General features: G+C 45.5%; 1 protein-coding gene across 1 annotated transcript in view; it reads left to right on the top strand.

Moving 5' to 3' along the window:
* MTHFD1L (methylenetetrahydrofolate dehydrogenase (NADP+ dependent) 1 like) overlaps positions 1-25,048 on the top strand; it is a 175,756-nt gene that overhangs the window by 107,564 nt on the left and 43,144 nt on the right. The window contains exons 22-24 of the mRNA XM_058664618.1: positions 6,381-6,422; positions 7,044-7,144; positions 7,679-7,856. Of these exons, the coding sequence (XP_058520601.1) occupies positions 6,381-6,422; positions 7,044-7,144; positions 7,679-7,856 (321 nt within the window). The remainder of the gene's footprint in view (positions 1-6,380; positions 6,423-7,043; positions 7,145-7,678; positions 7,857-25,048) is intronic.

The following is a 25,048-nucleotide window of genomic DNA, read 5'->3' as shown; positions in this document are numbered from 1 at the left end:
TCATCTAAAACTTTTTTCCTTCTGTTTCTGTTTATTCTGATTTTACCTCGTGACTCTGTTATTGCCTTGGAATATTTCTAATTGAGCTTTATGTGGAAGACACAAATTCTGTTTTAACATTTTTTAAAGACTTTTGGTAGTTATCCGTTTCAAGATGGTAACAGGAAAGGTGTGTGTGTGTGTGCTTTGTTTTTGGCATATTTGGTTGTTATTTTTTCATTTCAGAAGTTTCCAAGTGGAGGAAAAGAAACCTTTTACTGATTAATCACTTTGAAATGAAGTAATTCATGGTTTCTTTATCATTACAATGTAGACATATAGGACAAACTCGCCAATCTGATTTCTAATTGGTATGCTGTGTACACAAGTCATGTACTCAGCAGTTATTACCCAGTCAGCATGATAACAGATTTGCAGTCAGAAAACACTGTAACATTTGCTGTTTGATCATTCTAGCAGTTGTTTGTCCTGAGTGAGGCAGACGTTATTTCTGTACCATTTTCCAGGTGAAGAAGCCGGGGTCTTAACAGGTTTAGGGCATGTGAGAGCAGCCATCAGGCAAGCAGAGGCAGGTCCAAAGCAGAGATCTTCGCTTCCTCATCCTCTCTGCCATGTTGAATTTATTATTAATGGAAAACGCTCTAAATTCCAAATGCACTCTTAATGCTGGACACTGAGACCTTTCATCTCCGCCTAGAGCTTCTAGCATCATTTCAAAGCAAGATGGCTACACTGTGCATTCCAAGGTGGTAACGCTTACACAATTCTGATTTTGCTCCAAACACCAGCCGTGATAGTCATTCCTGGACATTACACTTTGAATATGCAAACCGATTTCCAAAGGGGATTCCATTTCTGTATGTCATACGCATGTGAGTGTCTCCCTTCGGGTTCCTATGGGATTATAAAAGCAGGGCGCTCTGACATGGGACAGGGCTTAGAGAGCCTCTGGTCTGGCTCACTCTTCACAGAGAGGAAGTCAGTGAGGCACAGTGAGAGGCAGTGGCCTGGCAATGGCAAGAGTCTGGTTAGATGACGACTCGGACCTAAAGCCAAGGTCTTTGCACTTCCGTTCCAGTTTTCACCCAGACTCTGTGAAACTGCCCAACTTGTCTTCAGGGTCCATCTCAGGGCAGATGCTGTGTGGCATTGAATGCTTTCTGCTTCTTCCACTGCCACACTGAGTCCTGGTTTTACAATGGCCGTGATGAGGCTCCTGTAAGATATGGAGGCCTGAGGAAGCGGAGTCCGTTCCCTGGCCTCCTGCGGTTACTCTGCCTCATATTGTTTTACAAATGTCTATTTTTGTGTTTCCTGCTCAATTCTGAATGCTTTGAGATTAGTAACTGTGTCTTATTAATTGGTTTGCCCTGGTGCCTGGAGGAGTCTGTATCCAGGAAATGTTTTCAGTAAGTGGATGATAAGTGAACTTCCATCTCCTTAATCCTTTGTTTCATATTACCCTTCTCTGTGTTCCTTCATCTTACTTGAAATAGCTCTGTGATGTTTTTGACCCATTAGAATTTCTACTTCCTTTTAATATCATTACACAAATAACCAGCTCTGTCTCTTAGCTTATTCAGCTTGTATGTTTTTTCCCCATAATTTTTGCAATGGAAAAGCTCCTGACCCTTGAACTTGCCCATTTTAGCCCCAGTCATTTAAAGTCACATCCTGTCTTCCAAACAGCTCACCATTCTTGGCATAATACGAGCATTAATATTCTATTAAACTTTGGGATCCATATAGCCCTTTACAACTGATTCTTTAAACCTACTGTTGGGGCCAGTGTTGTAGCACAGCAAGTTAAGCTGTTGCCTGTGACATTCCACATGGGTGCTGGCTAAAGTCCCAGCTGTTCCTTCTGATCGAGATAGGTGCACTTGGCAATGCAGCAGCAGGTATTCCAAGCACGTGGCCTCCTGCTCCCCACGGGAGACCCTGTGGGCCTCCAGGTTCCTACTTTTAAGGCCTGGCTGAGTCCCAGGCATTACAGCCAGTTGGGGAGTAAAACAAGAGGCGGGGGGATCTCTTTTTCTCTCTCTCTTTGAAATAAACAAACAAATCTTTCAAAAATAATAAAATACAAATAAACCTGTTTAATTTACCAGGGTTCCCCAGAAAAGCAGAACCAGTGGGGTGTATGTGTGTAATGGAATTAGGTCACATGATTGTGGAAGTTTCAACCACGTTTCAATTCCATTTTCCATCCACTTTGTGTAATCCCTTCCTATGTGATACATGATCACATCTCAGTTTCTTTCTTTTTTAATTTTAGGTTTATTTAAAAGGTGAGGCGTTCACTGATACATGAGGGACATGTTCAGGCGTGGAGAGGATCAGGAGGGAGAAGGGGGTCTGTGGAAGTGAGCGATCACCCGACCACGTGCCAGTCTACATATGATCTTGGGAGGGGAGTGAGTTCCAGAGAACTACTCCAGATCCCCTGTGAAGGGGAGTACTTCCTGAGGGAGCAGTTAATGGATTAATATAATAGATAGGTGGGTGGGATTTACAAAGAGCAACAGTGTGGCTTCCAGCACATGACCTACCTGTCCCATTTTGTTCTTCCCAAAGAAACTTCTGACTCAATCTAAGAGTTCCTCAAGGGTGCAGATTCGTGATATCTTCTGTATTTACTTCCTGCTGATTAGGGTTATATGGTTTGCCTATCCAAGATTCAGAACTCTGTCTCATCTAATTCATCCTTCTCCGAAGCCAAAGGCTGTGGCTGTGGCCCCCACATCTTCATCATTCTCTGAGATGTTGTTGGATTTCTTCACCCAGGAGTCAACGACTTAGGTGACCTGATCACGCAATGTGTGCACTCAAGCCAGACCACACACCCACTGGTTCTAGTCCCTGAGGTCAGAGATGCTGACATGTCTGAGGCCAACATGAGATGAAAGGACAGGCTATTTGCCAATGCCAAGACCCTTTCATAAGCCTTCCTTTATAGCAGGTGCTGTGGCCTAACCCAGCACAGCACTGGTCCTCTAGGTATCCCTGACCTGTCTGCCCCAACCCTAGTATAATTTCCTTTTTTCTATATTAATAAGCAATATACCTATCACTGTGTATTTTAATCCTTTGTTTTCCATTGCTGGTGACAGGCAGGTGACTTGTAAAGATAAGAAGCTTAAGTAGCCCACAGTTGTGCAGGTTCAAGGGCTCACATCTAGTGGTAGCCTTGCTGACGGAGTCCCTAGGCTGTATCACATGGCAAGAGACGGAGCATGTCCATCTGTGTGTCGATCCGGGCTTACCTCCTGTTCTTATAAAGCCATCAAGATTCAACCCTAAAAACCTGTCTGGTCGTAATCAGTTTCAAGGCGTACACTTCTAATCACTGCAGATTGAGTTCCCACCCTCTTAATACCCTCCTCACAAGGGGAATTAGCGTTTGACACATGAAGCCTGGGGGAACACTCAAACCATATCCAATCCCTTACACCCTCTCTCTTCCCAGTCTTCAGGCTGAATGCCCTGTGATGAATCAATTCTCCACACATGTGTAGGTCTTCTGGGTTCTCTGTCTCTGATCTGTTTATGTATTACTGTGTCTGTACTGCAGTGACACCCCGTACTGCACGCTTCCCCATTTTTCTCATGCATGCCTGACCAATTTTACATCCTTTTCACTTTCACATGTAGGATTAGCTTAGGAAGTTCTATGGATAATTGCTTTGGGAATTTTATTAGAATGGCACTAAATCTATGGATGATATTGGGAAATTTGATTGCTTTCTATCTAAGGATGTTGAATATTTCTTCATTGAGTTTGGCATATTAAATATATCAAAACATATTTAAAAAGACCTAATATTTTAATAACTATTGAATTAGGTCCTTTTAAATATATGCTAATGAAAGCTTGTAGTTTTTTTCAATAAAGGGCTTGTACAACTTTTCATAGATGTTTTCCTATGTACTTTATATGTTTTTATATTTTAACAGGTTATTTCTATTCCTATACATGGATTTCATATCCAGCGGCCTACCTCCATTGTGTTATTGATTGCACTAGTTTAACTGTAGATATTTCGGGAGATTCATGGAGGCAGTCATATCTGAAAATGATTGATTTCTTCCTCTCCAGTCTGTGTACTTTATTTTTCTGATGCCAGACACAGTATATCACTTTCTTATTCCCGGTCTGAAGGAGATGCTATTAACAGTTGAACAGTAAATATGATGTTTGCTGTAGTTTTTGTGGAGCTATTTTTTATGAAGTTAATGTCATTTCCATCTAAGGCTGCCTAGCTATAATACTGAATGGATTTTGACTTTTCTTCATCTGTTGAGCGCTGATGTGGGATTTTTTGATTGTTAATATTATAAGCTGCATGTCACTTTGCTTTCAAATATTATGACTCTTACATTGCTGGAATTAATCTAACACGGAGATAGATAGATAGATCGATCGACCGATCAATCGATCTTACAAATAGCTGAAGTACTGATTTGAATTTTTACATCTAAATGAGTAAGATGTTGGGCTCAAAATGAATTGAAAAGGACTTTGTGGCAGAGTCGGTTAAGCTGCCAGTTGTGACACTGGCATCCCATGTGAGCCCTGGTTGTAATCCTGGCTGCCCATTTTCCCATCCTCCTTGCTAGTATGTCTGGGAAAGCAGCGAATGATGGCCTAAGTGCTTGAGTCGCTGCCAGCCACTTAGAAGACTTGCATGGAGTTCCAGATTCTTGGCTTCAGCCTGGCCCAGTGCTGTGGTTTGCTGTCATTTGGAGAGTGAACCAACAGATGAAAGATGCCTCCGTCTCTGTCTTTTGAATAAATGAACCTTTAAAAACAAAAATGAAACAAATTGATTTGAAGAAGTAGGTGTTTGTTGCATTGGTTAGGATGCCACTTTGCTTTTCCTACAAACTGCCTGCTTTCCACATCCCAGGCTACTTCTGATTCCAGCTTCCTGCTAATACGCCCTCTGGGAAGCAGCAAAGGACAGCTCAAGTTCTTGGGTTCCTGCCCACCGTGTGAGAGTGTGAGGGACTCAGATGTTCCCAGCTGCTGGCTTCAGCCTGGCCCCGCCACAGCTATTGCAGGCATTTAGGAATTTAACCTCCTGATGGAAGACACAACTCTCCTCGGGCTTTCAGACAAATAAAATGATTTTTTTAATAAATGGAAGAAGATTCTTTCTTTAAGGTGGAACTTATCTATAAAATTGGCCCTCTTGCTCATTGGTAGAAGGTAGATTTCTTAAATATAAATTAATCTACTTAATGAATATTGGACCATTTCACTTTTTATTTCTTACATTAGTTTCAATAAAATTGTACTTTTATAAGTTTCACTTTTATATCCATCCTTTAATCATTTTGCAGTGGAGTTGGTCACAATAAGCTGTAATTCTTTTGCATCCTTTTTATCGTCTCATCTTGGAACAGTTTTGTCAGTGTTGTTACTTTTTTATGAAATTAGCTTTTGACATTGACAATCCCCTGGCATCTGCTTACAACGTATTCTTCCTGCTTTTGCCTAGTTCTTGGATTCTGTAGAATTTTATGTGTATGCAAGCCTGCATTTAGCCACACTTGTTATTAGGTGTCTAATGTAGCATTTTTCTTATTTCAACGGAGAGCTTTCACTTGGTATTTTAGTCTGTTCTATCTCTGGAAACCATTCTGTCCCAGTGGTATCTCAGAAGGATTTCTGATGGTCTCAAGACTTCTCCTGAGAATAAAGTCTTTATGTCCTCATGAATCAAAATGTTCTCCAGTGCTGCTCAACTAAACCAGTAGCAGGCTACAGATAAAAGCAACATGGACTGGTGAAAAGGCACTAACGTGGGGTTTCAGAGCTCCCTGTGACTTGTGTGTGCATCTGCCTCTCATTTTGAGCAGCACTGGGCGAGGCACCTGCCATCCTTCAGCTCAATGTGTTCATCATTGCACTTTCTCTGCCCACCCCTTTGGGTTTTGTGAGAAACTGGACAATGGAAAGAAAATGTAGTAATGGTGACTTTGCCATGATACAGGATTGATTTAGAATGATGCTGCAATGTCTGTAAATCAGGTGCTAAACATGTCATCAGTTCCATTTTACACCAGGCTAACAGGCAATGGTAAGCTCTCAGCACGGGCTCACGTTAGATCACTAGGGAGTCTTTAAACATTACTGATACTGGGTTTCATTTCCAGAAATCCTGGTGCTTCTGATTAGTGTGGAGCCCAGGCATCTGAACGCTTCCTGCACAGCTTGCTGTCCAGCCCACACCACCAGGGACTGTTATCAGTGCTCAGAATGTAAGGCTCCCTTCCACAAAAGTGACCATGGCTTAGTTTTCTTGGAAAACTCTGTCAACTAGAATAAGTATTTTTCCAAGATCATTCCTAATTTTGGCCTCTTTGTGTTTTAGGTAACTCCTGGTGTCCCTCTTAAGAAAGAATACACCGAGGAGGTAAGTTGGGCTTTGTCAGATGCTTGAGTGAAGGAATATCTAATTCTGCTGAGCCCCTGGCTTGTGGGTGACAGTCGGTTTCTAAGGAAATTGGTGTGATGAAAGAAATAAAATATCTATTAGGTTGACATAAATCTCAAGATAAAACAGATTGTGTGCTGTTCCCTCCATCCAGAGCTTTAGGAGAGCTCAGGACAGGGGCACATCTGATTCCTAACACCTGTATCTATTAGTGTGGGAAATACTAACCTTTGGAGTAAATACAGTTTTCTTTATTGACTTCTGTAAATAGAGTTGGGCTTACTGGCAACAGTACCTCTTAGCTCCTACAGGTGGCACCAGGGAGTTGAGGCAAGCATAGCTGGGCAGGGATGCTCTCACCCTCCCAGGGCCTTGTGCCTTGGGGGTCTGTGGGGCTGCAGAGCCTGGGCACAGTTCTTGTGTCCTGGCAATTTCCAGATTCAAAAACCACATTTTCAGTAGATCCAGAATCCTCGTGGACGTTGTTTTGAAAATGAAGCTCCTCCTGTGGTAGCTGCCTGACTTGGAGGAAAATGTGGTGGATGGTCTTCCCTCTAAGCTGGGAGTAGCTCAGCCTTGCTGGATCTGATTTCCTTGCAGAACATCCAGCTGGTGGCCGACGGCTGCTGTAACCTCCAGAAGCAAATTCAGATTGCTCAGCTCTTTGGAGTTCCCGTGGTGGTGGCGCTGAATGTCTTCAAGTAAGTCCTGCCTCCTGCTCCCCCTGTGGTCCCACCACGGGGCCACCCTGTGAAGTGTGCTCATGTCCGGAGGCTAGCTGGTCTTCCCAGCTCCATCTCAGAGCAGGAAAAGACACTCAGCTGTTTGTGTGTTTGCTTTGGTTTCGTTTTAGCGGATGCATTCGCTAAACGTTATTAGGGAAAGGAAATTTACATAGTAAATTACCATTTATTTCTGTGGCTTTTGGTTGGTGGTGGTGGGGTTTTTTTATTGTTTTTATTCCACCAAGCACGTCTGTCGGAAAGACCGGTCAAAAGGCTTGGTTGTGGAATTTTCTCGATAAAACTCAACAACTTGAAATACTTGAGTTTTGTTAGAGATTTTTTTCCCAGCCCTTTCTTTAAGAATGATTTATTTAAACACGATATGACCACTTTTGATGTTTAAAATATATTCGGTGTTAGAGAGTGAAGTTCCACATAAACGGTTAGTCTGTCTTTAAAAACATGGCTAAGTGAATACAGATGCGAAGCCACAAACATTCTCCTCCCCAGGACCGACACCCGTGCAGAGGTTGACCTGGTATGTGAGCTGGCCAAGCGAGCTGGTGCCTTCGATGCGGTCCCCTGCTATCACTGGTCGATTGGTGGAAAAGGGTCGGTGGACTTGGCCCGGGCCGTGAGAGAAGCTGCAAATATGAGCAGCCATTTCCAGTTCCTCTATGATGTTCAGGTAAGATATGATGGCATCACCTAGTTCCTGCACACCCCGACCCTGTGCCAGGCCTACTGTGAGACCTCTCTGGGCCTCCCCATTCAGGCTTCATGATATCCTGTAGGTAAGGAAGCTAAGGATGGCAGAGAGAGGGGCCCACTGACAAGGATCCTGTGCCATGAGCAGAGCCCAGCTCCCTGTCCCAAAGCTGTGCTTCCATAGGGGGCCCTAAGTGAGGAGGTGCCCGGGCCACCGGGCTGTGCAGTTCGTACCAGCGGGACTGCATGGGGGTGGACTGCTGAGCAGATGCCTAAACCTGTGAAATCATGGAGTCAGTTTCTCTTCTGCTTCTCCCCTGGTTCCTTTCTCTCCTAGAGCTCCCTTGAGTAATCTCTAGTAAATATAATATTTATGATAAAATGCATAAGGCTTAGCCATCTCAGCTATTTCTGAGAACACAGTCCATGCCTGTGAACTCCATTCCTACTGTTGTTCAAGCAATCCTTAGATCCCTGTTCGTCTTACACTATGAAGCTCTGCACCTGTTAAACAGTAACTCACTGTCCACAGCCCCACCCCAATCTCTGGCATCACTCCCCATCCACCTGAGTCCCCCCTCAGTCTCTGGCACCACTCTCCGATGACCTGTGCCCCCCATCCCTGTCTCTGGCATTGCTCCCCAGTCCCCATCTACCTGAGCTCCCCACCCCAGTCATTGGCACCACTCCCTGTCCACCTGAGCCCTGCCGTCTCTGGCACCCACCGGTCCACTTTGTATCTCTGTGATTTTTGACCACTGGAGCTCCCTCTTTGAAACAGGTTCGTGCAGTATGTGTCTATTTGTGACTGACTTATTTCACTTAGCATTATGTTCATGAATGTTGAAGCACATATCAAACTTTCTTTCTCTTTGAAAATTGAATAATACTCCATGGAAACCATGCATCACGGTTTGCTTATCTACTCTGTAGAAGGATACTTGGGTTGTTGCTGCCTCGTTGCTATACTTAATAATGAACCTGTATGAACCTACCATGAACCTGTATGATCAGAGCATTTATCTTGTCAAGACCTTGTTTATAATTGTTTTGATGTAGTCAGGAATGGAATTGCTGGATAATTTTACACACACACACACATAAATGCACACACGCCTTTGATTCAGAATAGAGATTTGTCCTCATGGACGTCCATCACTTGCAGAGTGCTCAGCCTGCAAGACTGCAGTGTCTTCTGTTCGTCTGTCCTTCAGATGTCACAGATGGTGACAGCCTTCCTCTTTCCTGTTGCGGTGGTGTGATTCAACAGCACAAGGAAAGAAGAAAACACTCTAAATACAGGGAGAACTTAGCAGCTCAGCCTGTGAGACTGGAGTTTATCAACAGAGCTAGAGGTTTATTTGGCTGTTGCTTTAGGGGGACTTCCTAAGGGCCACCTAGATGGGCACCTTGCACATATTCACTTCTTTTGTGTGTGTGTGTTTATATGCATGTATGTGTGTGTGTTTATGTTGTTGTTTACTTATTCATTTAAAACATGGAGAGTTCCCATCCTCCAGTTTCCTCCCCAACAGCCGGGACTGGGCTAGGCCATAGCCTAGAGCTGGGAGCAAAGTCTGTATCTCCCACAGTGGTGGCAAAAATCCAACTACTTGAGCTGCCTCCCATTGCCTCCCACAGTGCTCCACAGCAGGAGACTGCAGTTAAGAGCAGAGCAGGTACTATATCCCAACCTCGGCAACCAAATTTGCCAGGCCAACTGCCAGCCTCTTATATTGACCTCCCTAGTCCTATATCCCTTCTGGGTCTAAACTGTTGAAATTCTTCCATGTTCAGAATAAGAAAATGAATGCTCAGTGATGAAGTAACCTGCCCACTGTCCCCCAGCCAAGGAGAGGTGGATAGGGCCATTGCCCAGTTCTGTCCTTCCCAACTTGGGACTGTTGGTCTAGGGGAGGTTGCCTAGGAGATGCGTTGAGCTTCAGAGGATAGTGATAATTCAATCTACCTTAAGAAGAAGAATGATAACGGGGCCAGACACACAGCCATGTGAAACAAAGGACGTTGTCAACACAGTGTTTTTCAGAAGGAGAAACACAAGGAGTTACTGGTATGGTTTGCCCAGGAAAGACATGTCTTGTTGAAAGGCCATTTCCTTAGTAGGGCTTTGGACTATCCCAGCTTATAGAGGTCAGCAACAACAGGAGGAAGGGACCAGCAAGAATGTGGTCATTGGAGATGGCACCGGAGGCATTAAGAATAAACCAGACAGTGCTCAGCATGTGAGCAGACCAGAGCCGGTACCGACTCAGACGGCAGATGGCTGGACTGACCCTGTGTTCCTGAGCAAAGGAAACAGGGCATCAACAGTGCCAGCGCAGTGCCCTGTTCTGCTCCAAGTACCATGGACCTTTGCCTGCTGCAAATCGGAAAGGCCCATTTGTAAGTGAATGATTTTATAAAAGTTGTTCTTTATTTTTATTACAAAGTCAGATATACTGAGAGGAGGAGAGACAGAGAGGAAGTGGAGCTGCCGGGATTAGAACCAGCGGCCATATGGGATCAAGGCGAGGACCTTAGCCACTAGGCCACACTGCCGAGCCCGCTCTTTATTTTTATTTACAGTGGCTTTACCTACTGTGCCAAAACACCAGCCCAAGCATGGCTTTTTCCAAGGCAGACATCCCAAGAGAGAGAAGGACCAAGAAAGTCTTCCCTCTGCAGCTAAGCCCTTTTCCACCATTATTTTGTTTCTTATTGCATATTAACAAATTATAATTTTAGAAAGAAAGGGACAGAGAGAGCATGCGAAGCAGCCTTTGAGATCTCCTCTGCGCGGTATTGAGGTACATGGTGCTCAGCCATGACCCATAAGCACCACAGTGTGCAGATCTCAGCAAACATTCAGTTCTTCCTGTTAGCTGAGGCCTTGTACTCTGGCTGGTTTCTCTGAATTCCCATTCTCTGTGGAGGTAACACCATTGCTGTGTCGCTGTTCTGCAAAAAGAGGGGAAGTTGATAAAAATGTGGTCAAAAATCTCTGTGTTTGGCAGGCTGCCTCAAGGCCAGAATTCTTACCTCCCATGCAGTCTTCTGCCTTTTCTTATGACATGGACGTGAAGTCTAAGCTGCATGGTTGCTTGCCAGGTGTGCAGCACCTGGCCTCTGGTCATGTGACCCCTCGAGGTAGGAGCCCTCCGTGCTCTGCCTGATAGATGTCTCCTTGAGTTGAAAGATTTCCAACAGTGCGTTGCTGTTGACACTCTTGCCCGGTCACCGTGTAGAACTCTGAACTCACTGAAGGAGCCAGTAATGGGGGTCATACCATTTCCTTCCTCTGTTTTCTTGCATTACTCAGTGCTGGTAAAACTTCATAGGCTAAGTCACGGCTTTCTGGAAGGCTTGCTTTTCCTCTTTGTACTCTTCCCACCTGGCTAAACCGTGAATGCCTAGTGTGAGGCTGCTCTCCAGGTGGGAGCCGCTAAATCAAGGTTTCAGATGGATGGTCCACTGCCCTCACTTTCTGGTTCAGAGTTGCTCTCCACAGGCCTTTTTTGCTCTTTCCTTAGACTTTCTTTCCTTAAGAATATATTCAGTTGAGGATTGCTGACTTTTTATTTACTGCTGTGCCTTCCACCCAGTCTTGTGTTACAGAAGAGAACCCTCCTGGGATCATGTGGAGGGGTGCAGAGTGGTATCAGACCCAGGGTAGTATTGCTTTGTGTGTGCTGTGGAAGCTGTCTTAGGTTCCTGTGGAAGGAAGACACAAGCGTGTGTGTGACTTGTACGTTTCCTCTGGCCCTTACACATGATAGAGTTAAGCATCTGTTCCTCTCTGGAGGAATGACACATAGGGAGAGGGAGAAAGAGATCTTCCATCTGCCATTTTATTCTCCAGATGGCCAAATGATTGCAATGTCTAGGGCTGGGCCAGGCTGGAACCAGGAGTCCGGATATCCCATGTGGATACAAGGGCCCCGACACTTGGGCCATCCTCTGCCTTTCCAGGTGTATTGGCAGGGAGCTGGATCAGAAGTGGAGTGCCCTGTTGTAAGCAGGAACTTAATTCACTGCACAACATCAGCCCTTTCTGTTTGCCAGAGTAGCTTCTGATGCTAGGATAAGCAGTTTTTAATTATGGTACCCAAGACAGCAGTTTACTGTCAATTGAAAAAATGTGATCAAGCTACAATGGCCTAATCAGTCCCTCAAAATGAGTTTCTCATGTGAAAGTTAAAGCACTAAAAGAAAACACATTGAACCATTCTGCTGTCATTGCTCTAAACTGTGGAGTCTATCCCCAGTTCATCTTCCCTGTGACTTTCCTTTTTTCTCATTTTGTTTTTGACAGTTAGATCTTTACATCTGATCACTGATATATACCCCCCATTTGCAGGCGTACAGGGAAATACTGAAAGCTGTAGAAAAAGCCAGTTTTACTTAGACCTCATGAGCTTAGAAATCCCTCCTACAAGCCTTCTTAGCACAGGCCTTCTGGGTTTTGTCCCGTGACAAACAGATGCAATGGGAGAATGAATGTAGTTAAGAAGCCACAGCTTTACGGCGACACAGAAGTGAATTTGAGTCTCGCAAGTGTAAATTTGAGCAAGCTGCCTCCTCGGCCTGAGCCTCAACCCCTCACTTGTTGATGGCATCTGACATTCACCACACTGCTGTGAGGACCGGATAAAGAGTCTCAGAGAACGTGCGGGACTGAAAGCTGGCCGGCAGTGTCTGCTCTTCTGCCACACTGTTCCTTTTGGAGAATAGATGTCCTGCGTTAACCTTGAGGTATTCTCATGTGACCGGTGTGCTCAGTCTCTGCCTGTGACGCCAGCATCCCATCTGAGCACCCGTCCCAACTGCTCTAATTCCGATCCAACTCCTTGCCAATGGTGAGGGAAGATAGCAGAGTATGGCTCACAACCTTGGGCCCCTGCACTTATGTGGGAGATCTATAAGAAGCTCCTGGTTCCTAACTTCAGACCAGCCCAGCTCTGGCCATGGCAGCCATTTGTGGAGTGAACCAGCAGATGGAAAATCATTCTGTATCTTTCTCTCTGTAACTCTTTAAGTAAAATAAATAAATCTTTAAAAAAAAAAAAAAAAACTGCACTTGGCAGTTATTTGGCACAGCAATGAAGATGCTGCTTGGGAGGCCTGCACCCCACATTGGGTTGCCTGGGTCTGAGTTTTGGCTCCACATTGAAGTCCAGCTTCCAGTTAATGTGCACCCTGAAAAGCTACGGGAGAAGGTTCGAGTGGTTGGATGCCCCCCTCATGGGAAAGGTGAGTTCTTGGCTCTGGACCTTGGTCTGCAGTGGCAAACATTGTCACAGTGATTCTATCTCTATGTATAGGTGTGCTCTCTGTCCTCTTTCCCTGTCTCTCTTTCAAGTAAATCAGAAATAAATATATAACTTACTAAGACACACACATAAACAGAGAGAGAGCCTGGATTTAGAATTCACTGCTCCTAATGCTCTCCCCAAATTAAACCAAGACATTTGCTTTTTTTTTTTTGCTTCCTGTTGACAATTAGGAGTCATTAGTAAAATCATCGAAAGCTATTTCTGCAGAGACGGATGTGTGGCACCCAGGAGTCAGCTTGAAACAGCGCCACTGCTGTCTGAATCCGGGGGCAGGCTGGGAGCTCCTCCCCGTATCCCGTGTCTAACCTGGCAAGCGTGTGGAGGTGTAACCTTGACAGCGAGGCAGGATGGTGTTTGTTTTGGTTGCGGGGTCTTTCCCTGTGCTTGCATGAGGTCTTCTCTTGTTCGCAGTGGGGACTGCAGGAAGAAAGACCAAAACACACCACGGGGCTCCAGCCGGGCCACCACCATCACCCCACCCTACCCGGATGTTTAGACATGGTTCTCTCAAAACCCCACAGTCTTTTTTATTATTTTTATTTTTATTTTATTTTATTGTATTGTATTGTATTGTTGTTGACAATCTTTACATAGTTAATTGCGGTTAAAAAAAAAAGGTTCAGGGGGTATAGGGAAGTGGGTAATACTATTATGTCCATATTGTTTCCATCATGTATCTGAGGTAAAGGGGGATATTGAGGGAGAAGCCCCACCCGGTTTCCCGCCCACCCCGAGTCCCGGATGTGGGGCATGCTCTGAGATATTTGCTCAAGTGGTTTTAATAGTTCTCCAGTTATGAATCGCTGCCAGGTTCGCTTGATGAGGTCGTCCACTGATTGATATGGTCCATCATAAAGTCTCCGTTTGCCCCATATTTCGCTGCCAACATATAGCTGAGATGAATGATTGACCTGTTCTGTCTTCTGTCTTTTCTTGGTTAGAGTTCTGAGTCCAGCAGTTCGATTGGGGAGATCCCCAAAGAAACCTTGAGGTATTCCCAGACCAGATTCTTGTATGTTCTAGCAAGCACAGGGCCTGGCACAGTCCATCACCCCGATCAGCTGGTGGTTGCAATTGCTGGGTTGGTTCTGTTTTCAGTCCCAAGTTGCACTGGAACCAATGGGTGTTGCAGTCCAGTCTGGTTCGGCCCAGCACATACTCGGCCCTTCAACCAGTGGGAGCTGCAGCCTAGTCGGGGCGACCCACAATAACCCCCATCAGGCCCAACCCCTACCCTGGTTTGCCAGTATGTGTAGCAGTAGACCAGTCTGTCCCCCATCCCATTTGGCTCTTGTACTTGTCAGTGGGTATTAAAGCTTAGTTCCATCTAACCAACTCAACCATCCAGCCCTCACGGATGTTGTTGAGTGCCTCTCTGTCTAGCTACCCCAGCCCCCGTCCTAGTTTTCATGCCCTCCCGCGGGACTAGTGACCCAGGAAGGGGGAACCCTTTCCCTCCCAGGTCTCTCTCAGTCCCGGTTTATGCACTCTTTAGGTGGTTCTGTGATTTGACTTGACAGAATTAGTCCCCAGTGCCAGCTTCTGCCAGCTGATGTTGCGGCCAAGCCCAAACATCCCTCACCCGCTCTAATTTATGCTTGCACCCATAGGAATAATCAGCCCAGCCTGGCTTTTCCCTGATCTAGTCCACATGCAGCGCACAGGTGTTGCAGCCTTGCTTAGTCTGGTCTGTACCCATCCCAGCCCACGCTCTCCAGTGGGAGTAGCTGTCTGGCGAGGGGACCAGGCCCTTAATCCTCCTGCCAACTCTGTCCCTCCCTTCCTGGATCTCACGTGTGCTGGTTGGGTGCTGCAGTCAAATCCAGTACAGGCAACCTCACCCTGGCATTCCATAATGTGTACTGGTTATGTCGCAACCAAACCCGGCTCAACCCACACTCTGTTCTATTATTATTTTTAATTACATTGCATTATGTAATGGGCCACAGTCTTCTTAAAGGCCGGCTGTGTGTTTCTGTTTTGTTTTGTTTTGTTTTGGTTTTTTGTAGTCATTAAGAGGTTATTTTATATTTCTTCAAGATTCAAAGTTGAACCTAGACCAGCTGTGGTAATTTTGTGAGTCCGTCTTCTGCTGGGCTTAGGGTGTTTACAACCTGAAATAATATGTGCATGTGTCCAGAAGTTGGTATCTATGTGCGTGTAATGGAGGAGTTTTATTGCAGTGAAAAATTTAAAAAAAGACACAACAAACACCATCTTAGCCATTTTTAAAGTGCAGTTCTGTGGCAGTAGGTGTATTCATATTATATACAGAAGATTTAGTTAATAGTTTTAATTTTTAAAAGGACATGCATATCTCTACAACCTTTATGTGTCCCTGTCCATCCAACCCTTTGTCCTCAAGTTCTGCATCCACAGATCTGACCAAATACAGATCAAAAGTATTCCAAACAAGAAAAATTGGCAGCTGTGATCAGCGTAGGTGGACATTTCTCTTGTCACTGTGTCCTAAACAGCACACAATTCCAGAGCACTGACATCGTATGAGGTAGTGTAGGAAAACTCGAGATGACAAAGGGTATGGGGATTTAATCACAAAATTTAGCTTAGAATGTGAAATGCCGCCAACAGGACAGTGTGCATGGATGATCCTGCAAAATCTATGCCATTTTTTTTTATTTTATTTTTATTACAAAGTCAGATATACTGAGAGGAGGAGAGATAGAGAGGAAGTGGAGCTGCCGGGATTAGAACCAGCAGCCATATGGGATCAAGGCGAGGACCTTAGCCACTAGGCCACGCTGCCGAGCCCCTATGCCATTTTTATAAGGGACTCGGGCAGCCAGTGATTGTAGTGCCCAAGGGGTTGGGTTGTTCCAGCAAGCAGTTCCTGGAGCTGATCCCCGCAGACAAGAGAGCTGACTGCAATAGAGCAAAAACACTGTGAGGAGGGGGAAGGAGGGCCCGTCTTCGTGTCATACTTGTCCCCTCAGAACCATGAGCATTTGACTTCCCCTGGCTGTTCCTCTCTTCAGACTCAACACTTCCCCCTCTCCCCTTCCTAGGCATGAAGGAGCTTGGTGTGTTCTGTGCGGTACAGCCTCTACTGTGGTTACAGTCGGTTAAGTGTCTCATGGATGAGTCAGACTGCAAGAGCTTTCTTTAGTCGGCAGTGCCTGCATACACCTTTTCTCTGACCACCTTGCTGTCATTCAGCTGTAAAGTCCTGCATCCCCTCCCACCTGATGATACCCACTGCCCACACACCTCACCTCAATCTCAAAATTAGATTTTCCCTCCATGCTTGGCTGCTAGGTTCTGTAGTTTCCTCTTGCCTGCAGTTGGTAACACCTGCGCAGACCACCTGGTGTTTCACAAATCTGTAATCAATGATGTCAGGCACCTGAACGTGTTGCTGGAAGCAGCCCAGCTTACTGCAAACATCCCACTCTTGTGGGACTCTGGCAAAGCATGCCTCAGCTTTTTCTTTGTTGGTAGGAATGAGAAAGAAATGGTGGTCTCTCTGTTTCACTTCTGCTGTGCCAGAAGGAACCCTGTCATGATGATGGAACTTTCTAGAAATGCATTATAAGAGATTATATTACAATTATGAAATGATGGACTGTCAAAGTCATACAACATGTTGGCCAGCCACTCTCCACCTCCTGCCCCCTCCATCTTAGGCTCTCTTGGTTGCAGTTTGAATGAGAGGAGAGCATTATTAGAACAGGGCAAGTCTCCATTTTTGCAACTTAGAAACAAACGCTCCAGGAACGTTGAAGAGACAACACCTTGAATTGCTTTCAGGGAAAAAATCATGGCCCCAGACTGGAGGAAAATATATTCAGATAGCGCAGGCTCCCAGTCCCCCAGTGTGCAAGCTTGGAGATTTATTCTGAGTAATGACGTTGGATCAGAAGATGGTTTCTTTGAGTTTCCTCTTGAGTGAGACATTTCATCTCAGAAACATTCCTTTTCCCTTGAAGCACCTCTCTGAAAAATCAATGTAAGGCAGGGTTTTTCTTTTTTTTTTTTGTACATCAGGGAAAAGAGGCGGTGTGAAGGACAAAAGCACCATCCTTGCACGTGAAAATGGAAGCAGAACTGTACCTGTGCGTTCAGTCCTATTGTCCCTCTAAGAGGCTGACGTGCCTGAATCATGTCTGCAAGGGAGGCGTGCACATATCGCAGCGACTGTTTCCGGGCAAGCCCAGTGCTCGGCAGCCGTCAGCCCTTGACCCTGTGTGCGGTGGGAGATCTTGACCTCACCGTTTGCACATCACTTTCCTTGGTCGTTGCTGTAATGTTATTTGAGGGTCATAAAAGGTTACCCCAGGAATTCCTTCCTGTCCTCATTTCGCATACACAAATGCAGATTTTCCGGCAGTGAGTCTTGCACCCCAATTATCTCACTGCACACCACAGTTCCCCAGGAGAATGAGATTCTTCTGAGAGCCTTCACAATTAACCAGTGCCCAGGCCAGCAAGCCAACAGGGGCTGCTTCCTGGGGAGCAGGCTCATGGAGGTCGGCGTGTACACCAGGGCTGGCTCTGGGGTACTGGTTTCTTGCCAAGGATGTAGTTTGTACCTGTTGTTCTCAGTAATCAGGCCAAGGTTGCCCCATGGCACCAGACGGTGGCTTTGTAACACAACCCCTGCATCTTGTGGCCTGTGTGAGTGTGAAACAACATCCATCATTTCATGTTGTTGTTCTTTGTGAAGCTCAGGAAGGGCCGTGTGCCAGACTACACTTGTAAATCATTTAAACTGCATGCTTCATTTAAAATACAAAATGCAAATTAAGAAAATTGCTGTGCGCTCAGAGGTTTCTGTTCAACTTACAAGTTATAAAGTTGATCCTCCCACTATCTTATGGGCGTGGAGATGTGTTTTGCTGATACCACAGCATAGCAATATTTAACCTACATGAATTCAACTCTTGCCTTTGTAAGCAAAAGAACAGTGTCTTTCGGGAGGACTCCAGAGATACACCCCAGACTTCCTTTGGTGCAGTTGCAAGAGCATCAGTGAGCTGCAACCACTGAACCACGGTGTGCCTGTAGCTATTAAGAGAGCAAGGCATTGAGAGCCCAGCATGATATCGTGTTCTTCAGGGTCTCTGACTTGAGAGTGTGCCTTCTCAAAAAGATGAGGCAGCGCTGCGTCTTAAATCCTTCGTATGTCTTTATTTGGAGGAGCTTTTCTTTCTAAACTTGTTCTACTTCACTTTCTTTTGTCCACCTGTCACTAGACAGTAATTTAACATTACGTTGTAATTTAAGTTACTGCTTTTCTGGAATCAATGCCCAAGTTCCATTATACTAAGTGGGCCTCCAGAACCTTTTCAGGAGGAGTATACCAACCAAGCAACTGCTTCCTGTAAGCTGGATGGTCACACCTATAAGGTGAATAAACAATCAGGCTTTGCCATTTCTGACTTTTCTCCATGGTATCAGTCACTCCCACGTGGCAGAAGTTCCTCTGCACAGTGCTGTTCTGGGGGACTTCAGTCTCCTGAAGATTCTCTTCAAAAGGAGAAGGCAGAATTACTGGAGAGCATGTCTGGAGCTGTATTCTTAGTGAATATGCAGATCTAACATTGTTAGTTAAAAAATGATCCAGGATCCTCATGCAGATGCCATGTTTTGTGGAAGAGCTTAGGAATGTGTTAAGCAACTGTGCATAATTGTAACAGAATATTCTCTGTTTCCCGGATGAGTCTTGTGTTCGCCCTTGTCCACACCTTGGCCTGTGCCTTTCTCTCTGTGTGGACAGGTCTTCCCTTGGCTTGTTGACATCTTTCCCATCCTTCCTTCAAGGTGTTGAGTTCCTTTTCATGTCCTGCCAGCTCTTGCCAATTTCCATGCCTTCCCCTATAACTGTAGTCCCCTAGCTTTATTGGTCGTGTTTATGCCAAGCCCCAGTCTCTGCCATCATCTTTGTTTGTTGGGTTTCATTGTCTTTGTACAGGGATTCCCCGGTACTCTGTGTACAACACTGTGACATCTTGAAAGTACTTGCCTTACAGGTTGGGTCATTCACCAGATGCTTGCTGGAAGCGCACTGTGTTTGAGCCATTGCTCTAGACCGCGGGGCCATGAGGGTAAAGGATGTGACTAAATGGATTACTCAGTACCTACAGAGCCAAGAGAAAGCCACTGATGATTAATGCCTACAGACTCATAATTTACTTTACCATGATTTTATTTGTTTTATAAAAGCTATCATCTGCCATGGAGCATTCCAAGTGAATATCAAGTTTAGATTAATATCATTGGACTCAGCCTGAATTTTTTCCCCTTTTAAAGATGACAATGCTCCCAGAAGTCAAGCAGGGAGACAACAGGAAGTTCCTTGCTTGCTGACTCAATGTAGATAGATGCAGGCACTGCGACCTTCCTGTCAGAGTAGGTCTGGGGTTTTATACCAAACCCCTAAAAGTACATGAACTGAGATTCTCATTTATTTACTCACCTGCGAGTGAAAAAAGAAAATCTGCAAGCAGGGAGTCCCCAGAGGACTTGGGCCTTGGCTTTCCTGGACCAAATTCAGGATGTAGACAGTGCATCCTCCAGGGACCATGGAGATGGCATTGGTGCATTAGAGCTGTCAGGAAGCTTTTTCATCTTCTCTAGCAGGGACCAGGGTGAGGTCAGGGCATCAGAAGCGCAAGATGCTAGGAGACAGGTGGCAGTGTCTGCCAGAGCCCCATGGCTGCTGCAGGGAGTGAAGGGCAATGAGACAAGGCTGCCCCCCTGGGACCCCCTCACCCCACAGCACCACAGGGTTTGGGTTGTCTGTCATGTGTGAGTGGTTGCAGTCCCCCCAGACACTGCAACCACACAGCTCCTGAAGTCAGGCTGGTGCTTACTTGGTGACCTGAAAACATTTCCTAGTAAGTATTAGAAAGGAAGATAGGTTCATGGTTGAGAAAAGATACTTTTATGCCCCAAAGAAGTGGAAGCTGGACCTCAAAGAGATCCTTGTGTCCTCAGGTTCCCACCGTGGGTGAGTGGACAGGGTAAGTGTGGCCTTGCATCCTTTGCAATGTGACAGCCTTAAAGGCAGGAAATCTCTTTTTTTGTTGTTTCTCAAGAAAAGCAGATGTAATTTTTTAAATTTCTGCTAAAGGAACAAGCATTATGCTGGTTTTTTTCTCTTAATTTCTTTCCTGTTTTAATTTTTTTTTTCATGACACAGTTCTGTAGGCTCAGGGCTTGCCCCTCCCATTCTCCCTAATTCTCTATCCTCACTGTTTACCTCCATATTATTACCGCAGTATCGCCAAGGAAGGAAGTTCTGACATCTGCTACGACACAGATGAAGTAAACTTGAGAAATAAACTGGATACAGGACAGATACTGTGGATGGCACCCCAAGGAGTCTGACTCACGGGGACACAAGTCAGCTGAGGAGTGACTGTGGCATTGGGGGTGAGGTACCTTGCGGCCAAGTGGGTGCAGAGCTACATGAAAAGTTCTAGAGGTAGGGCAAATAGCAGTATGAAATGTCCTTAGCACTACTCAACTGTCCATTTAGAGAAGGTCATGATGGACAATGACATGTCACGTGGCTTTTACTGAAATTTAAAATATTTAATGGGGCCAGGACAGAGGTGTAGCACGCTAATTCTCCATAAGCAGCGCCAAAATCCTATGTGGGTGCCAGTTCTAATCCTAGCTGCTCCATTTCTGATCGAACTCTCTGCTTATGGGTTGGGAAAGCAGCAGAGAGTGGTTCAAGCCCTTAAACACCTACATCCACGTTGGAGATCCAGCTCCTGGCTCCCAACAGAATAGTCCAGCCCTGGCCAGCGTGGCTCTTTGGGGGTTGAAGCAGTGGATGGAAAACCTCTCTCCATCTTTCCCTCGTTGTTTCTGTAGCCCTGATTTTCAAGTAGAAGTAAACACATTTTTTTAAAAAGGATGTTTTAAATGGATACATATTTTTTTTAACATTTATTTATTTTTATTCGAAAGTCAGACATACAAAGAGGAGGAGAGACAGTGAGAAAGATCTTCCGTCCGATGATTCACTCCCCAAGTGAGCGCAACGGCCGATGCTATGCCGATCCAAAGCCAGGATCCAGGAACTTCTTCCAGGTCTCCCACACGGATGCAGAGTCCCAAGGCTTTGGGCTGTCCTCGACTGCGTTCCCAGGCCACAAGCAGGGAGCTGGATGGAAAGTGGAGCTGCCAGGATTAGAACCGGCGCCAATATGGGATCCCGGCACGTTCAAGGAGAGGACTTTAGCTGCTAGGCCACGTGGCCGGGCCCAGCCCATGGATACGTATTTCTTGATAGAAAACATTCACACGTTTAAAAATAGGAAATCAGGGACTGTCATTGTGGCTTAGTGGGTTAAGTTGCCACCTAAGCCACTGGCATCCCATATGAGCACCAGGTCAATTCCCAACTGCTCCACCTCTGAAGCAACAGAAGATATCCCAAATTCTTGGGCCTGTGCAACACACGTGGGCAACTCAGATGGAATTCTAGACTCTTGCCTTCAGTCTGGCACAGTCCCAGCCATTGTGGCCATTTGAAGAGTAAATTAGTAGGTGGAAAACATCTCTCCCTCTCTGTTATTCTGCCTTTCAAATGAATAAATATTTAATAACAGTAGTAGTAAATAAAAAGCCTAATCCCACTTACAGTAAAGCCTATAGTAGTCATCCATTTGCTATTGCTTTGCTCCCGTGTCTTTATTATCTTAATTGGAAAGTCATAATCTTTAAAGTGTACTAAAGAATGCATTTTGTTCATTCAATATGTTTATTTTTTTTTTTTTAAGATTTATTTATTTTATTACAAAGCCAGATATACAGAGAGGAGGAGAGACAGAGAGGAAGATCTTCCGTCCGATGATTCACTCCCCAAGTGAGCCGCAATGGCTCGATGCGCGCCAATCTGAAGCCGGGAACCAGGAACCTCTTCCAGGTCTCCCACGCGGGTGCAGGGTCCCAATGCATTGGGCCGTCCTCGATTGCTTTCCCAGGCCACAAGCAGGGAGCTGGATGGGAAGTGGAGCTGCTGGGATTAGAACCGGCGCCCATATGGGATCCCGGGGCGCTCAAGGCGAGGACTTAGCTGCTAGGCCACGCCGCCGGGCCCCATTCAATATGTTTAAATGGAAGCATCCCTTCTGGCATTTTGTTGTGCTTACAAAGAAAATCATTCCTTTGGTCAATCCTCATGCCCTCACTCAGTAATAGTAATACGTAAAGTTTGTACAGTATGGTACTTCCATCATGGTTTTCTCACCTAGAGGTTAAGATGTCCACATCGCATATCCCAGGACCTGGGTTTGATTCCCAACTTTGCTGCTGCTTCTTGCTTCCTGCTAACGTACACCCTGAGAGGCAGCAAGTGATGGCTCGAGATGCCTTCCACCGATGTGGGAGATCTGGATGAAGTTCCCAGCTCCTAGCTTTCCTTGGCTTTTGGTGGCATTTGAAGAGTGAGCCAAAAGATACAAGAGCTCTATCTCTTCCTCTGCCTCTCCCTCCCTTCCTCTCTCCTCTCCTTCTCTCTCAAATAGATAAAATTTAGAAAAATAATCCTGCTTTCGCAGGCTTGCTTCCATGCCTGCAGTACACCGTGCAACACCATGTTTCCATTCGCATCTTAGGGGCAATGAAACGCTGAGCGGTCACAGGCTGCAGGCAGGGGCTGTCTTCCCTAGCCAGTTGCAGCCACCGTGCTCCCTTATTTCGGAGCCCACAGAGATACTGGAGGCTGTGAGAGCATCACCTGTTTCCCAGCAACTGCAGGCATGCCCTTTTTAGGGAATGCAGGATCCTCAGCACCGACTTCAGCTCAAAGGCATGGTCCTGGCTCTCGCTGGGTGACTTCTTCGCTGCTAGAAGTGCCTTCTAGCATCCCATGAACTTTTATTTCTTCAAAGGGTTGCTCCTTCGAAGCACAAAGCAGACAACAGTGGCTTCGGTGTAGTGCCCACAGTGAACCCTCCAGTGCCCAGCGCTGTACATCCTGACGACTCAGAGTTGCATCTTCTGTCAGAAGACCTTTCGTTATCCTGCAGCCCATCATTGCCTCAGAGTCTTTTACATTACATGTTATCCAGGAGAGGGTATTGGATGGAGCAGTGGGGATTCTGGAGAGGACACTCAGAATCCCTACCAGAGTCCCTGAGTTCAAGTTCTGACTGTGCGCCTGCTTCCAACTTTGTGCAGCAGGGCGTAGACCAGGGAGTTGGGTCCCTCCCACCAATGTGGAAAGTCAGAATTGAATTCTTGCCTTCCAAGTAGTTGGGGAGTGATCCAGGCATAGGAGCTTTCTAACTCTCTGCTGTTCCCATAAATTAAATAAGAAATGTGTGAATTATCTGTGAGCTCACAGCAGTAATTCTGTCTAGTGCCTTCCTGGCACTCTGTCTTTGCAGTGAAGTCTCCCAAAATGGACAAGTCTTTACTTGGCTGGGCAGCTTTGATTCGGTGCTTCCTTAAATTACTTCCTTCCAACTTCTGTTCATCCCTTGGTTCACATTGTGCCTTCCTGGAAAACAATGGTGATTTGTTTCAGGCTTGCCCCTTCAGGTTTTCATGGCTTCCAAAAGTTCCTGCCCTCTGGGTGAGTTTGGGCTCAGAGTGTGGTCTGGCCCAATGCTCTGAGCCTTGTCACCCCTTGAGGTCAATCAGGGCAGCTTCAAGTGACTGGAGCTCTGCCAGGCAGCCCTGGGAAACTCCATCATGAGTCAGCAGGTGGGAGCACCACACGGACATCTGGAGGGCAAAGAAAGCACTGGGCAATGCCTACAGGGACCCCCAAGAAGTGCTCTGCAAAGAAGGTGACCCCTGAGAAGGGGCTTGGAGAATGGGATCAGAGAGCTCAGAGTGGGAGCAGAGGCTGGCTGACCTTTGAAGGCTATGTGTGCAGGCCCAGAAGCAAGAGGTTAGGGGAACATTGAAATGGAGATGTATCCACTTATGGGCTGCAGAGGTCATGTTGTGCAAATGCATGAATCCTGTTTCATGCTTCCATGAAAGGCATATTGCAGCAGGGTGGAGGCCGTGTCTGCACGGAAGAAACCACTCAGGCAGCTTTCCTTGGGCTAGTCCGTTCACTTCACAGTGAAGAATCATTTTCGTCAAATGTGTCTTCTGTGCTTGATACTATCATACCTTTCAGTTCTGTGGAACCCATGGATGTGAACTTTCATTATTTTAATTTGCGTTTTCCTGATTACTAAGGAGATCAGCATTTTTAAATACTTCCAATAGATGGGAGATTTGTTTAAGGTTCATTTTTAGTATTCATCTCTCGGCTTTACAGTCCCTTACCCATTTGGCTTTTTTATGTCTTTTTTTATTACTATGGTGTCAAATCTATAAGTCATACCCTTTATGGCTTACTCTATTGTTACCTCATTCAAGAAATCCTTTCCTTTCTTATAATTATAGAGTTTTCTAATATTTTTTGCCAGTAATTCCAGTTCTGGTTTGCAAGTGGAGCCCTTTGTTCCACATTGGATTTATTTGGGCTTGGTATGTGATAGGAATCTACTATGTTTCTCTGCGGCCAGGCCTTGGGATAGTCGGTCCATATTTATTGTATTCTGCTTCACACCTGCTGAGGTCTCTGTCTGAATTGTTTGTTCTCTCCCATTGCTTACCTCATTTATTCCTGTGCCAGTACGGCATGGAATTAATTAACATATTTTTTTGGTATGATTAATACTTTGTAGGGAAGTGCTTCTTCTTTGTTCTGTGGTTTTTATGTATCTTTGAAGTTATCGTACGTATTTGTGCCATTATTTTTCATTCTGAGTTTGAGAACTAGTTGGCCAAGTTTCCCAAAGAACCCTTGAGATTTTTATTGGAATTGCATTGAACAGGAGAAGTTTAAGACAGTTGA

The sequence above is a fragment of the Ochotona princeps genome, chromosome 1, assembly GCF_030435755.1.
Source record: "Ochotona princeps isolate mOchPri1 chromosome 1, mOchPri1.hap1, whole genome shotgun sequence".
Classification (NCBI taxonomy): domain Eukaryota; kingdom Metazoa; phylum Chordata; class Mammalia; order Lagomorpha; family Ochotonidae; genus Ochotona; species Ochotona princeps.
The sequence above is the reverse complement of the archived record's forward strand: the minus strand, read 5'-3'. Positions and strand labels throughout refer to the sequence as shown.